The sequence below is a fragment of the Empidonax traillii genome, unplaced genomic scaffold, assembly GCF_003031625.1.
Source record: "Empidonax traillii isolate 1590-97213 ecotype Southwest subspecies unplaced genomic scaffold, ASM303162v1 scaffold49:size1601597, whole genome shotgun sequence".
Lineage (NCBI taxonomy): Eukaryota > Metazoa > Chordata > Aves > Passeriformes > Tyrannidae > Empidonax > Empidonax traillii.
Genome location: NW_020955242.1, coordinates 1,022,319 through 1,034,686, shown reverse-complemented (window position 1 = coordinate 1,034,686; position 12,368 = coordinate 1,022,319). Strand labels below are relative to the sequence as shown.

General features: G+C 35.0%; 1 protein-coding gene across 1 annotated transcript in view; it reads right to left on the bottom strand.

The window, feature by feature from the left end:
• Nucleotides 1–2,927: 2,927 nt before the first annotated feature.
• The window catches only part of RPGRIP1L (RPGRIP1 like), a 46,866-nt gene continuing 37,425 nt past the window's right edge, over nt 2,928–12,368 (bottom strand). Inside the window, 4 exon segments of the mRNA XM_027878995.1 lie at nt 2,928–2,980; nt 2,983–3,039; nt 6,387–6,499; nt 12,000–12,084. Coding sequence (XP_027734796.1) covers nt 2,928–2,980; nt 2,983–3,039; nt 6,387–6,499; nt 12,000–12,084 — 308 coding nt within the window.

Genomic DNA, 12,368 nt, shown 5'->3' with positions numbered 1-12,368 from the left:
GTCTTGATAAACACACTGGGACACCTGGAGAATACCAGCTATTATACCACATCAGAAGATAATCATAGTAAAGCTATAAGCTCTAATAATTAACGGGAAAAGATATAAAATAAAACTGATCATTTGACATTGCCATTTCATCTTATGCAGGACCACTGTTGAGACCAAGTTACACTCCAGAAAAAAATTATCTATTCCACAAAAATTAATATTAACTGAGTAACATTTTAAAGCATGGTAGTACCTAAAATTATTATGGCTCCTTCGTACCTTAGTCTAAAGAGTACCTAGAGGTAAGATTTCTTCAAGCTATTCATTGCTAAAATCTAGCCAACACAGTACTAGCTTCCATTTTCCACTTTCCCTGCACAGTACAGCATTTAGACTTAAGATTTAAGAGCACACTGGAAATACAGACTACTTAATGCAAGAACAAAACTTTCTGGTATGATCGCATGTTTATGTTGCATAAGATAATACAATCCATCTGTTGGGAAAATCCTTGCGGAATATTATATCTGCTTTAGCAATAAACATGAATAGAAATCAAGATTATTTTTAAAAATCCAAAACTGAGGAACAGTGAGCCTTACAAAGAAATATGTCTAGGAACCTGAGGCAAATTATACATGTTAATGTTGGAGTCACTGAGAACAGTTAACACAATGTAACCAAATGTCAACTGGAATATTTTGCAGTAACTGACTGAATATATGAAGAGGTCTGTGTTTAATGAATATATGAATGCTTGGTTTCTAAGTTTTCAGCTTCAGATGGCGAAGATTAAGTGCTAAGGGTGTTACTGTAAATGTTTAAGCGAGATGAACATCACTGATTTTCTAATTTTACCACATGGTTTATTTCAGAAGAAAACAAGCACCAGTTAACATAGTTCTCCTGCAAGTCAGTAAACAGTCACACACGAAAACTCAATACAATTTGCTTCTTTGTTTATGTGCAGGATATTTAGTTTGGTTTGCAAAGTATTAGAAGAATAATAAGAACCTCCTGACAGAATACCACAACTAAATTTCTCAAAAGCCACTCAGTTAATCTCAGTGTTGAATCTGGCTGTTTCAAATTATTGTAATGTATAATAACAGTCTTATTGACAATATAGATGCACAGAGCCAAAAAAAGCTAGAAATAGTGGCCAAAACGATGAACTAAGCGCCAGCCCAAATGACAACAAACATATGGCCATTAACTGAAGAATGGAGGGGTTTAGGAATGCAGCTGTCTGTGGTCTCCTAAAAGTTCCAGAGGAATGAAATGCTGTGAGGATTGGCAAAGTCTGGATGAGAAGTACTACTGAAGATGGTAGGGCCTTAAAATGGAGTCAACCAGCGGATCATGTTGGAATTCAGAGATTTCTGTGGTCAGAATATATTCATTCCATTGGCCTCATAATGTACATCAACAAATTAATATTGTATGGATGTCATTTCAAAGCCTACTGAAGACGAAGAGCCATTACTGAAGCCATTAGAGCACAGATGGTTCAAACTATATGCAGATATTCATACTTGCATTTCTGCATTATAGCAAGGGTTTTTTTCTGTTGAACTGTAATGAATTGTCTCATAATCTATTCCATCTTCTTGCCATTAGCAGGCTTTGAATGTTCACAAATAGGAGCAAAGAACTCATTTTCCAGAGCTTTAATCACACAAAGAGGGAATGCCTAATTCTCTAAATGAAATGGTCTGTGATCACTGAAGCAGAGATTTAATATATCACGGCAAATTAGGTAGATTTTAATAAATTACTTATCTCTCTGAATACTTTACATATGCTTATGAAGAAACATAGCCTGTTTGCAAACAGTGGAAATCCACAGTCTATAAAATCCTTTGAAGAAGATGACAAATAAAAAAGTAAATTAAAAAATGAAATGTATTATATCCTCGTTCTCGAGAGACAATCCTTTTTGCAGCATTGATTCACAGCTCCATTAAAAATATCAATTAAATCCTTCACTGAGATTGGTTAAAAGCTGTAAAATTAACTTTCCATGCTAGACACTGGTTATTCAGATACAACGATTTATTGTATATGTTCGATGTAAGTTCTAAAAGTGACAAAACCCAAATGAAAACACAGTTGCCCGTCCCTACAGTTCAAAGTAGGTGAAGCAAAATCTCACACTTTGGCTTCTTTTTGTGCTTTGACAGATGTTGGCTGAAAGTAAATCTTCTACTGCACAGAAAATGATTGTGCCTGCCCTCCCCCTACTTCAAATTATGGTAACCATAAACAGCTGATTATAATGTTAGTAGAAGGGTAAAAGTTATTTAAAAAAGGTTGCAGTAATTTAATAAGTCCTGCAACTAGCCTAATTTTTTATATTTAATTGATAGGAACTGCATGCATCAAAGAAAACACATACTGAGATTTAATGTGCATAAAATGGATATTAGCATTTTAAAGAGGCAGATTAACACATTAATCCAAGTAATTTTCATATATTGCTTTTAATAAAATCTTCACAGTATAAAATTCTTAATGAGGCTAATCACAGGCATTCCATTTAGCGGGGTGATTAGGGATAACATAAAAGTATTTTTAATCAGTTTTCTAAGGCTTATGGTTTTTTTATTAAAAATTAAAATTTTGACTTGCATTTTTATTACTGTTTTATGTAGGAAAAAAATCTTGAAAATGCAAATAAAGCCCATCATTCAATCATGTAGGTATTAATTATTTACAAGGCGTTGTCCATTGTGGAGAGATTCTTAGCCTTAGGGGGGAAATATAAAAACAAACAGACTGAAAAGTATACAAAACTTTACAACTACAAATCAAGCGTCCTTTCCACATGAATTATACATTAAATATACTGTAAGAATTACAAAGATCTCATCTTTGATGCGCTATCAAGCCTGTATTTACACTGGGAGAGGGAACTTCTGTAGGCGAAGTTCCTTTCATGCCTCGCAGTGGTCTTTGCACTCCTCGCAGACAGCGCGGCACGTGGAGGGACCTCCACGGCTACTGTGAGCTCCCCAATTACTGCACCATCACCTCGTGAATCAAAAACTAGAAAGGGAACATCACAAAACAGCATTAGCGATTTCATTTAAGGTTTTGCTTAAGGTTTCTGTGGCGTTTGGACGGATGAAAAGGCACCTGGCACACGCAGAGGAGAAAATAAATAAATAATAGAGGAATCTTCCAGTTCAGGTATTTAGCCTACTGGAAACTGAACACTCTAAGAACTAGAATGTACATCAATTAAAGTGCAAGAATTACCTTTTAAATAAAGAAAACTATTGGTATAATAATTGCCTATATGTAAATATGAGATGTGGCAATATGTAAATTCAAACTCTACTGAAAACATACATGCATATTTATAAATAGTTTTAAATAAAAACATACCTATTAATGCATTTCCTACAGTGTGTAGGACAGGTCCAAATCAGCCTGGACACTTACTAGTATTTAAAAAGTAATTGTTTTTTCCAGCTGGTGCAATGCAAAATTATTTAAATTACAAGCTTCTATGTGTTGCAAAATAGTGAGGTATAAACAAAGGTGGTAATTCCTCTAGACTAAACTATTTGACTACAGTAATCTTTGTGTATGTGGGTTTTAAAGTAGTATTTTAAATTTCTATTTTACAGAAATTAGCTGACATGATTTGAAATTGCACTCTTTTACAATATCTAAGTAAGCCCAGAGGGCCAGAATCTCTGCTGCTGTGATTAAAACATGCTGCTAAGTCAAAAATGAGGCTCTTTCCCAGTCCTGCATAAAAAGCAATGAGGCTGCCTAACATGACTCTAGAAGGAATTTGAATAAAAACAAATAATCTTGACAGCATATTTTTTTCAAAGCAAATTATACAGCTGACAAATGGCAAGGTTATGTTTTTAGTACATAAACTGGGTTAAGTACTCTGGGACACGCAATGATGCTGCGTGGTACAATTTCTAGGCTGCTGGGACAGCTCTGAAGTGGTTTAGAGAAGAAAAAAACATGGGATAAACCTTCCATCATTTACTCTGTTGAAAGAGCTATTATAGGACAGATTGGATGCTAATCTTAGAGATCCAAACCACTTTGTAAAACCTTGAACAAATCACTCAATGAACTGTCAACTTCAAGAGCAGACTTCAGGGGACAGTACTGTTTTCACTTATAAGAACAGGGTAACTGTAATTACTGATATCTGAACATTAATTCTATTTTCTCAGTTTTCATGTTGTCATCCTATCTCTGAGCCATATTGTTAGATATCTTGACTACAGTGTTTTTCACTCATCCTCTTGCTAAGTCATTCGCTTAATCGCTTCAAATTTCATGGAGGCCACTTTCACACAATCAGCAATGAAAGGAACAAGACATAAAAAAGATATGTGCTTGGAGTCTCAAAAAGAATGAAGGACATTTATGTACCTAAGAATGACTGTATCTTCATGTGGTAGTGTCCTATGAATTTCCCTGTGTCTAGGTTTATTCTTCTTCCCTCAAACCAAAATCCACCTCAGAGAATGTGTACAATATTACTTAGGAATTCTATTTATTGTGCCATTACATTTAAATGAAGTCTGTATCCAGATCTCAAGAACAGATCCTTTTACAATGCCTTTGTCCAAGAAAATACACTGACATGTTCTTTTGTCATGATCTGATATATATAAACGTCAAATTAATTTCAATTCTCTGAAAGTTCTAAATTTTCAAAAATATGCTATGATATATGTCATAGATGCAACAGAATCTTCCCTGGCACCTGCAGGGAAGGGCAGAAGTGTGGAGAAGAAAAAGAATAAAAGTATTTCTAGCTATTATTATCCCTTTCACGGATATAATGTACACAAACTAAAAATTAGTTAAAATGTCTTCTGATTAGGGGAAGAAATCCTCCTCACAATATTGAAGCAGTTGTCATTGCATACTAATGATTAGCTTTTAACAGAACAATAACTAGTAACAAAAACCAGTCCTTCCTGTAATAATAATTTTCTCAGATGATGATGAGGACTTTTATGAGTTTTGTGAAAGGTGACTTTCAAAGGTAAAAAATTATATTAATATCACTAATCAATCTTATCAAATAGGAATTATGACCATGGGAATTATGGACATAAACTACAGAACAAAAACAATCTTCCAGTGAGAGACTACAAGATACCTTTGGAGGAGATGCGTTTTTGTACAATACTTGGAGAAAAATTATTGCTGGAGAAAAGCTTAAGTGGTTCAGCCACAGTAAGAAGTGCATCAAATCTGTATACTATTTTTCCAGGGTATGGAGATTTGATTCTTTGCATTTTCCTTATCATGCTCCTGAAACTTCGATGCATACTTTTAGTATTTTAGCTACAGCACGGATGCAAATCATGCATGATAATGGGAATGGATAAGAAAGCTTTTTTCTTTCCCTCACTACTCAGCTCCCCGTTGCTCAAGGTACAGAAATTAGACACAGCAGAAGAAGTAGCAAAGTCACATTAGCCTGGCATTCCACTAGGGCTGACTGGAATTCTGGCTATTGCAAAGGGTACCTTGTGTGCTCTGCATCCACTATCGGGCTGGCTCCTGGACTGGCAGAGAAGAGGGACTATTTGTAACAGATTTACTCTCTTCACCGAGCTTTACCACAGCAGGGAAAGAGGGTTGAGACAAAGAGGTAGGAGAAAAATGCACACTGGTAACCACGTCCCTGCTACCACGGGGAACAAGAAGCCCTAAGCAAGGACAACATTTTCCTTCAGTGTCTATGAAAGCACCAAGTAGCCTTCTGGAGTCTTACCAGTGTTACAAAAATGATCCTACAGCCCAGGAAATGGAAGATTCCACACCTCCTGCTCATCTCACCTTGCTTTAATGGGTCACAGTGAAGGTTTGGCCACAGTCCCTTTCAGAAGGGTGTTCACTCTAAACTGACACCTTACCAAACCCACCAATATTTCATCCTGTCTGGCAAACAGGATTCATATGGAGGACACAAGCTGGAGGTACTCTGGGAGTTATAGCTCTGAATAAGATATAGACTTTAACAATACAGAATTACTGACATAAATTTTAATAAAAATACATTTTTATAGTCCCATTCCAATGAAGCATGATGTACAAAATAGAGAATTACAGCAAGTGGACATGTCCAGAAAGTTCTTAGGTTTTTTGAACGAAATACTATAAGCTGGGAATGCTCTTTGGCTTTGGTTTGTAAACATATTTCAAGGAGGAACAGTAGCAGGCATTTTTTGCAGACTTTTGCAAACGAATGTGGAAGTCATTAGTTAGTATTAAAGAATTTCTTATTGACAAAACGTCAAACAATTGCTTTCATAGTAACCCTTGCAGAGAAAAGTAGAAATTCAACAAGTAATTTTTAAGCTACAGAAGTTTACAAGAAACTGATCTTTAAAACTTACCATCAATGTCTTGTTCAATGATATTTCTTTGCTTCTGGAACATCTCTTTCAAACTGATCAGAGCAAACCCAGTATCTTCACATTCAAGATCCTGTTCATCTTCTGGGGGATCACTGACCACATAAATTTTAGGATAAACAAAAAACCAAAAAAAACCCAAACAAAACAAAAAAACAAGGAGGAAAAAAGATATTTTTCCTTCAAAAAGGGTTGAAAATCAATTCTAAAACCAGAAAAAAAGGCAACACCACATTCTATTTTATGAGTGGAACACAAATAAGAACTCTCTATCAAGTAAATTCAACATTTTCCATGACAAGAATAGTCTAAGACCCCCTTTTTTAAATCCTCCCTTTTTCTTCAGCATTATTTAGCTGTAATAGAAGGACAGAGAGGTTTAATCACAGAAATGTTCCATTTTTCTTTCCCCTCCCCACCACGCTATGGTACAATTCTTGTTCATATGACCATACAAGAAACTATATAAAATATATGCTTTTCTCTCACGAACTTAAATTACACCCATTGCATCCAAGGACGGCTTTCCTTTTAAACACATAACTCCAGTACTGTGTTGGAGCTGCCTTGAGTTAGTGGCTTGTGCAGGGGCCAAAAACACTGAGACTGACAAAATGACAGGAATTTAGAACTAATATTTGGAATGTCTTGGGAATGCTGTTCAAACTGTGAGTGTTTGTGAGCTTTACAGCCTAAAAATGTTACAATAAGCATAATTTCAAATGGGTAGCAATCAAGTTGTGTAACATCCAAGTCTAAGGGAAAGGATATGTTAGACAAAATACAATCAAATCTTCCTCAAAAGACTTTAAACACAACAACTACTACAATTATGTTTTTATAGTTTATTTTGGTGCTTGTCTCTCACTAACAAATATTTATCATAGAAAATATATATACATGTAAATATTTGTCACTAAACCCAGTCACCTACTGAAAATATGAAAATATTTTAAAAAATTTTCTGGAGGCAAAGAAAGGAAAACTATCACAGCCACTTGCAACAGCAGGTGTCTTCACTGAATATAATTCACTTAACTTGAGATTTTGGCACAGAGCTAAGCAGCAGCAAAACTGCCCAAACCTAATCAAAAAGAAAGAAATACTTAGATGTGCAAGATAAATATTAACTTGAATAAAAACAAGTTAAAAATTGTAAGAACAATTTGATAAAACTGTTGGGTTTTGGGAACAGATCTGTTTTGTTATGATTCAGTGTCAACGTTAATCTCTTGGGGAAACCAGCGTGGCAGTTAAGACAGTGACAGAAGAGATTCATGCTGAATTAACTTTTATCACTTAAGGGTACCAACTATTACCAAAATTTTCACTAAAACATAAATTAAAAGCAGGCCTAGTAAAAATTGAGACAGCATCTTACAGCCAAAGGGGAGTGTCATTCATACAGACCCACCCTGTGGTTCAGATCAAACACAGGTATTTTACATGAATAGGTCAAGCTTCAATAAAACAGATGAAAATAACAGCCCCTCTAACACCACATAGTTCCAATATGCTTAAAAGATGATATTGGATTAAATCTTTGCTGCTAAGCAGGAAGGAGGAGTTTTGCACTCTGGATTTCACGGGAATACTCCAACTAGACTCCAAGAATGGTACCACAATCACCTTGGGTTTTGTACTTCTAAAAAACATTCCAAAAGGTTTGAGAGAATATTTAAATATGATATTTGGCATGCTTTAACTTGTCTTCTTAATTTACCAAAAATTGCAAGAGCTCTCTTTTCAGGCTCAATGGCTTAAAAAGACACAGTTTAAACTGCCTGAGAATCTACTTTGATGGGAGTTGGTATACCAAATTTACACAAGGATTTCTTACTATGGATAGTGTTCCTCTCCCATACTTCTCTCAAGAATCCTAGATTTTCTCTCTAGCTGATTTCCACATTTCATTTCTGTAACACCAGTTTCTCACTTCCATGCAGGTATCCCAAACTTACTGACAGAATGAGAAGAAATTTTGACATGCTGGTAAAAGCACCATGTGGGAAGACGTTCGCTAGCCACTGGAAGAAAGACTAGAGAACTAAATGAAACTTGTCTGGCTAATGAAAAGTGAAAAAATTAGAAGTGCCTTTAACTTAAAATGTGTTTTACAGTGAAGCAGAAAAGCCTGGACAATTAGTTATTATTGTTTTTAGGATAACACTTAAAGGCATTCTCACCAGCAGGTAATTTAGAGTGACTGGACAAAAGTTCTTACGTAGGCAAATTTGATTCTAATTTTTTTTATCCCGGAGATCAGCCATTTTTTGAGCAGGAAGGAGAAAACTCTGTGTGTCAATGTTGCATATTAATGTGAAGCTAATGACTGTACACGTGCTCTACTCCCCTGTAACATGGATGCATAGATTTTCTTGGGAGAACAATGACTTCATATAGTGTGTTTCCTGGAATAACAATCATTCCCCACCAAGAAATGATGCACCTGTCAGGATCAGCCTGGAAACCTCTTGCATAAAGCTGTTCACTCTTGTTATCACAGCAGGGTGACTGTTAGACACACGGATTCCTCCACTCCTCACATATGTCTCTCCTGACACTTGTCAGAAGAGCACACACTCTACCTCCAGGTCTGCAAGCATTTCAGCTACAGGCTGGCATGAGGAATCAGGTAACTTTCTCTACAGGACCAACATTTCTACACTCTTAAAATGCTGAAAGATTAGAGTGGAAGAATAAAAAATAACTGCGACACAGTTAAATGGACTGCCAGAAATGTGTCCTTTTAACTGATTTAAAGACTTGAACATGTAATGACAGGGTTCAGATGCTGAAATAATAATTTTATGTCCTTTTTTTATCCCAAACTTTTTACAAATATTAGCAAGTATAGCTTCCTAAAATAAATGAAGAATTTGAATCTCTATTATACAGAAAAAGAAACAAACCAAAAAGGCTTCCTCTGTCACACATTATAGCTATAAGAAAAAGCAAGTGTTCTGACAAAACCTCCCTAATAATGATAGAGACAATGACTGTCTGAAAGCATAAAGATGCTTGTCAAAAGAACTACACTCATATATTTTACATAACTCTATTTAACAGCATATATTCTTATATTTTCTGTCACTATTTGTTCAAATACGGAACCAAATTCAACATTTCTAATAAACACTTAAAGTGATTCCATATCAATAACTGAAAGAAGAGAAAAATCAACTTTGTTTTGAAATCTTATCTTTAAATGTACAGTAAACTCCACTCCAAATAAATTTTAGATTGGATATTAGAAAAAAATTAGTTACTGAAAGAGTTGTCAAGCCCTGGAATTGGCTGAGTCACCAACCCTGGAGGTATTTCAAAGTGTAAATGGGGCACTTGGGGACATGGTTCAGTGGTGGAACTGGCAGTGCTGGGGTATTGGTTGGATTTTGTGACTCTAAAGTTCTCTCATCTAAATGATTTCAGGATTCTATAAAATAAACATACTTTCCTGTGTAAATGCCATGTCAATCTACATTTATTTACTTGCAAGTATAAACTAAAAGAGTATAAAGCTGTGAAATTCTTTATTTTCATGGTCAAATTGGCTCTGTTTCAACTACAGAATTAGGCTATAGTTGCAACTCTGGCTTAGCAGTAATTTTGTCTTAGCAGTAATTTTATGTATTATATTAATGTATCTTTTAACACCTGAGAATATTTATCTTTCTCAAGAGATTCATTAAAGTGACTCTGCTTTTGGAAGACTAACCAGCATGTGGCAAGTCTATTTATTTATGTTCCAATATGTATCCAATCATTATAAGTATTGTTTCTAACAACATTCTTTGTGATAGGAAAAAAAAATTAATTAATACACTAATTAATATACATAATACACTGTCTATGCTCAATAATCTGGCATAGCACAAACACTAATAAAGTGTCAGGCTCAACCATCTGCAGGCAATTTTCAATGATATTTATATCCTTGATAATTTGGTTTCCTGAGCTTTAAAGCATTAGTTTAGCTGAGTTCCTGTTTCAGCTGAAAAAGCTCTGATACTAGTTTGTAAAGCTTGTGATAGAAAACACGTGTTGATATAACTAGGCTAGGTTTAAAATGCATAGATTTGGAAACTTGTGGTGTAAGAGCAGAATCTTTTCATAAATTTTGTTTCTTGGTGGTCCTTGCTAGGATAAAGTGGGGAACTGGACTACTGCTGAAATTCCTGCCTTCCTGTTTACTCATGACAGAATTGAAACTTCACGACAGGCCAAACCAGACACACCAATAACTGCAGAAAACAACCTACCTGGTAACCCAGAGGACAGGACCATGATGGCACATGTAGAGGGTGAATGTGTCTGGTCAGAGAAAAAGCTTACTTACCTTCTTTTACCTTAGGTTTGTAAAATATTTAGTACAGATATGTAAGTATTTATAGGAGAAATTGCAGCACACAGATTAGCTATTTGCTGAATTATCCCTCATGAACCACCAAAAAAAAAGAAAAAAAGAAAAAAGAGGAAAAAAAAGAAAAAAAGAAAAAAAAAAGAAAAAAAGAGTATTTTATTCTCAATATTCTCAAATCTTAGCAGAATGTGTTTTAGTAGAATGTTACCCACTTTCCTAATCCACATGGTAAAGCAAGTCTTCTCCTTGCTTATTAAATGATTTTTTAAATTTTTTTTTTTTTAAATCTCCAAACTTAAGAATGTTTTGGTATCATATTTCCATCCCAACAAGTAATCATTTCATGGTGTTCCCTGCTCCATTCCAGTAAAACCTGTTTTCTGGCCAAAACATGAATCTCAGCTACAGAACGGAAATGAAATGAAATGAAGAGAGATCGCTCTCTTCCTAACTGCAGAGTGAATCCGTGATTTGTGGATAAACACATATTTCAAAGATTTACAAGTAACTCCAACACTTCAAATACTATCAGCAGGTATCCTACTCTTCTGTGAATTAAATCAGTCTTTGATTTAATAATTATTCCATTCTTTAAGAGAAAACAGGATCAAAGGATGTCACTCATTCTTTCAAAGTAATGCATATACGCTATTGCAATCAAAAAAAATTGAATATGAAAAAAATTATTATTGAAATTGAACAAGACTAATTTATACTCTTTCCCATATGTATCCATATAATAGCTACATCTGTGTGTATATATATATATATATTTTTTTTTTTTTTAGAAATTCTAGGGCCAAAGAACACTTTCTGCAGCTCTTAGTCTCCTTTTAGTACTCTGAATTCAGAAAGCAATGAATGTACTACACTACATGGGGTAGAAATGTACTTTTCAAATTCATTAGTGATAGAACACTGATGATAGAATCTCCCTTTTGCAAAATAAAATTGTTAAAAGCGAGAGAAGCAAACAAACAAACTCCCAAACCACAGCACTAAACCAACATTAAGTGAGGCTGCAATCTTCCACGCCACATGAACATATTCAGGGAAGAAATAAGATTAGAACACAGGTATTGTTCCTAGCTGAAACAACTTTTTTTTTCTAATTAGTTACTTAGGCAGGTATTAACTTCTCAGGGATACCTTCTCAACAGAGACAAACAACAAGGCAAACCACCATCATCATTTACAAAGACCTATAACAGTTTTTCAGCACTAACATGTACCTGTCAGTGTGCTGATCTGGCTTTAGAAGAACAGAATTGAGATACTCTTTTCCTGCACAATTATCTGCCTGAGCCACATTTAGCACTGCAACGCAAAGCAGAATTAATATCAGTATCAATTGTTTTTCACCTTTTAGAAGAAAGAACATGAGGAAAAGAACAAAGAAAAAATAAACATTTCTTTCTTTTTTCTAAGGAAAAGCAGCAATGTTAGAATCAAATTTGAAAGGTCATGTGATCTAATGGTGTGTCACTGGCAGGTTTATGTGCACACTGTCAAAAAAGATACAAGCAGCATCTAAGCATGCCACACAGCTGTCACTTTCTGTTAATGGCAATAGCAGTCATGATTTTAAAAGCCACTGGTCT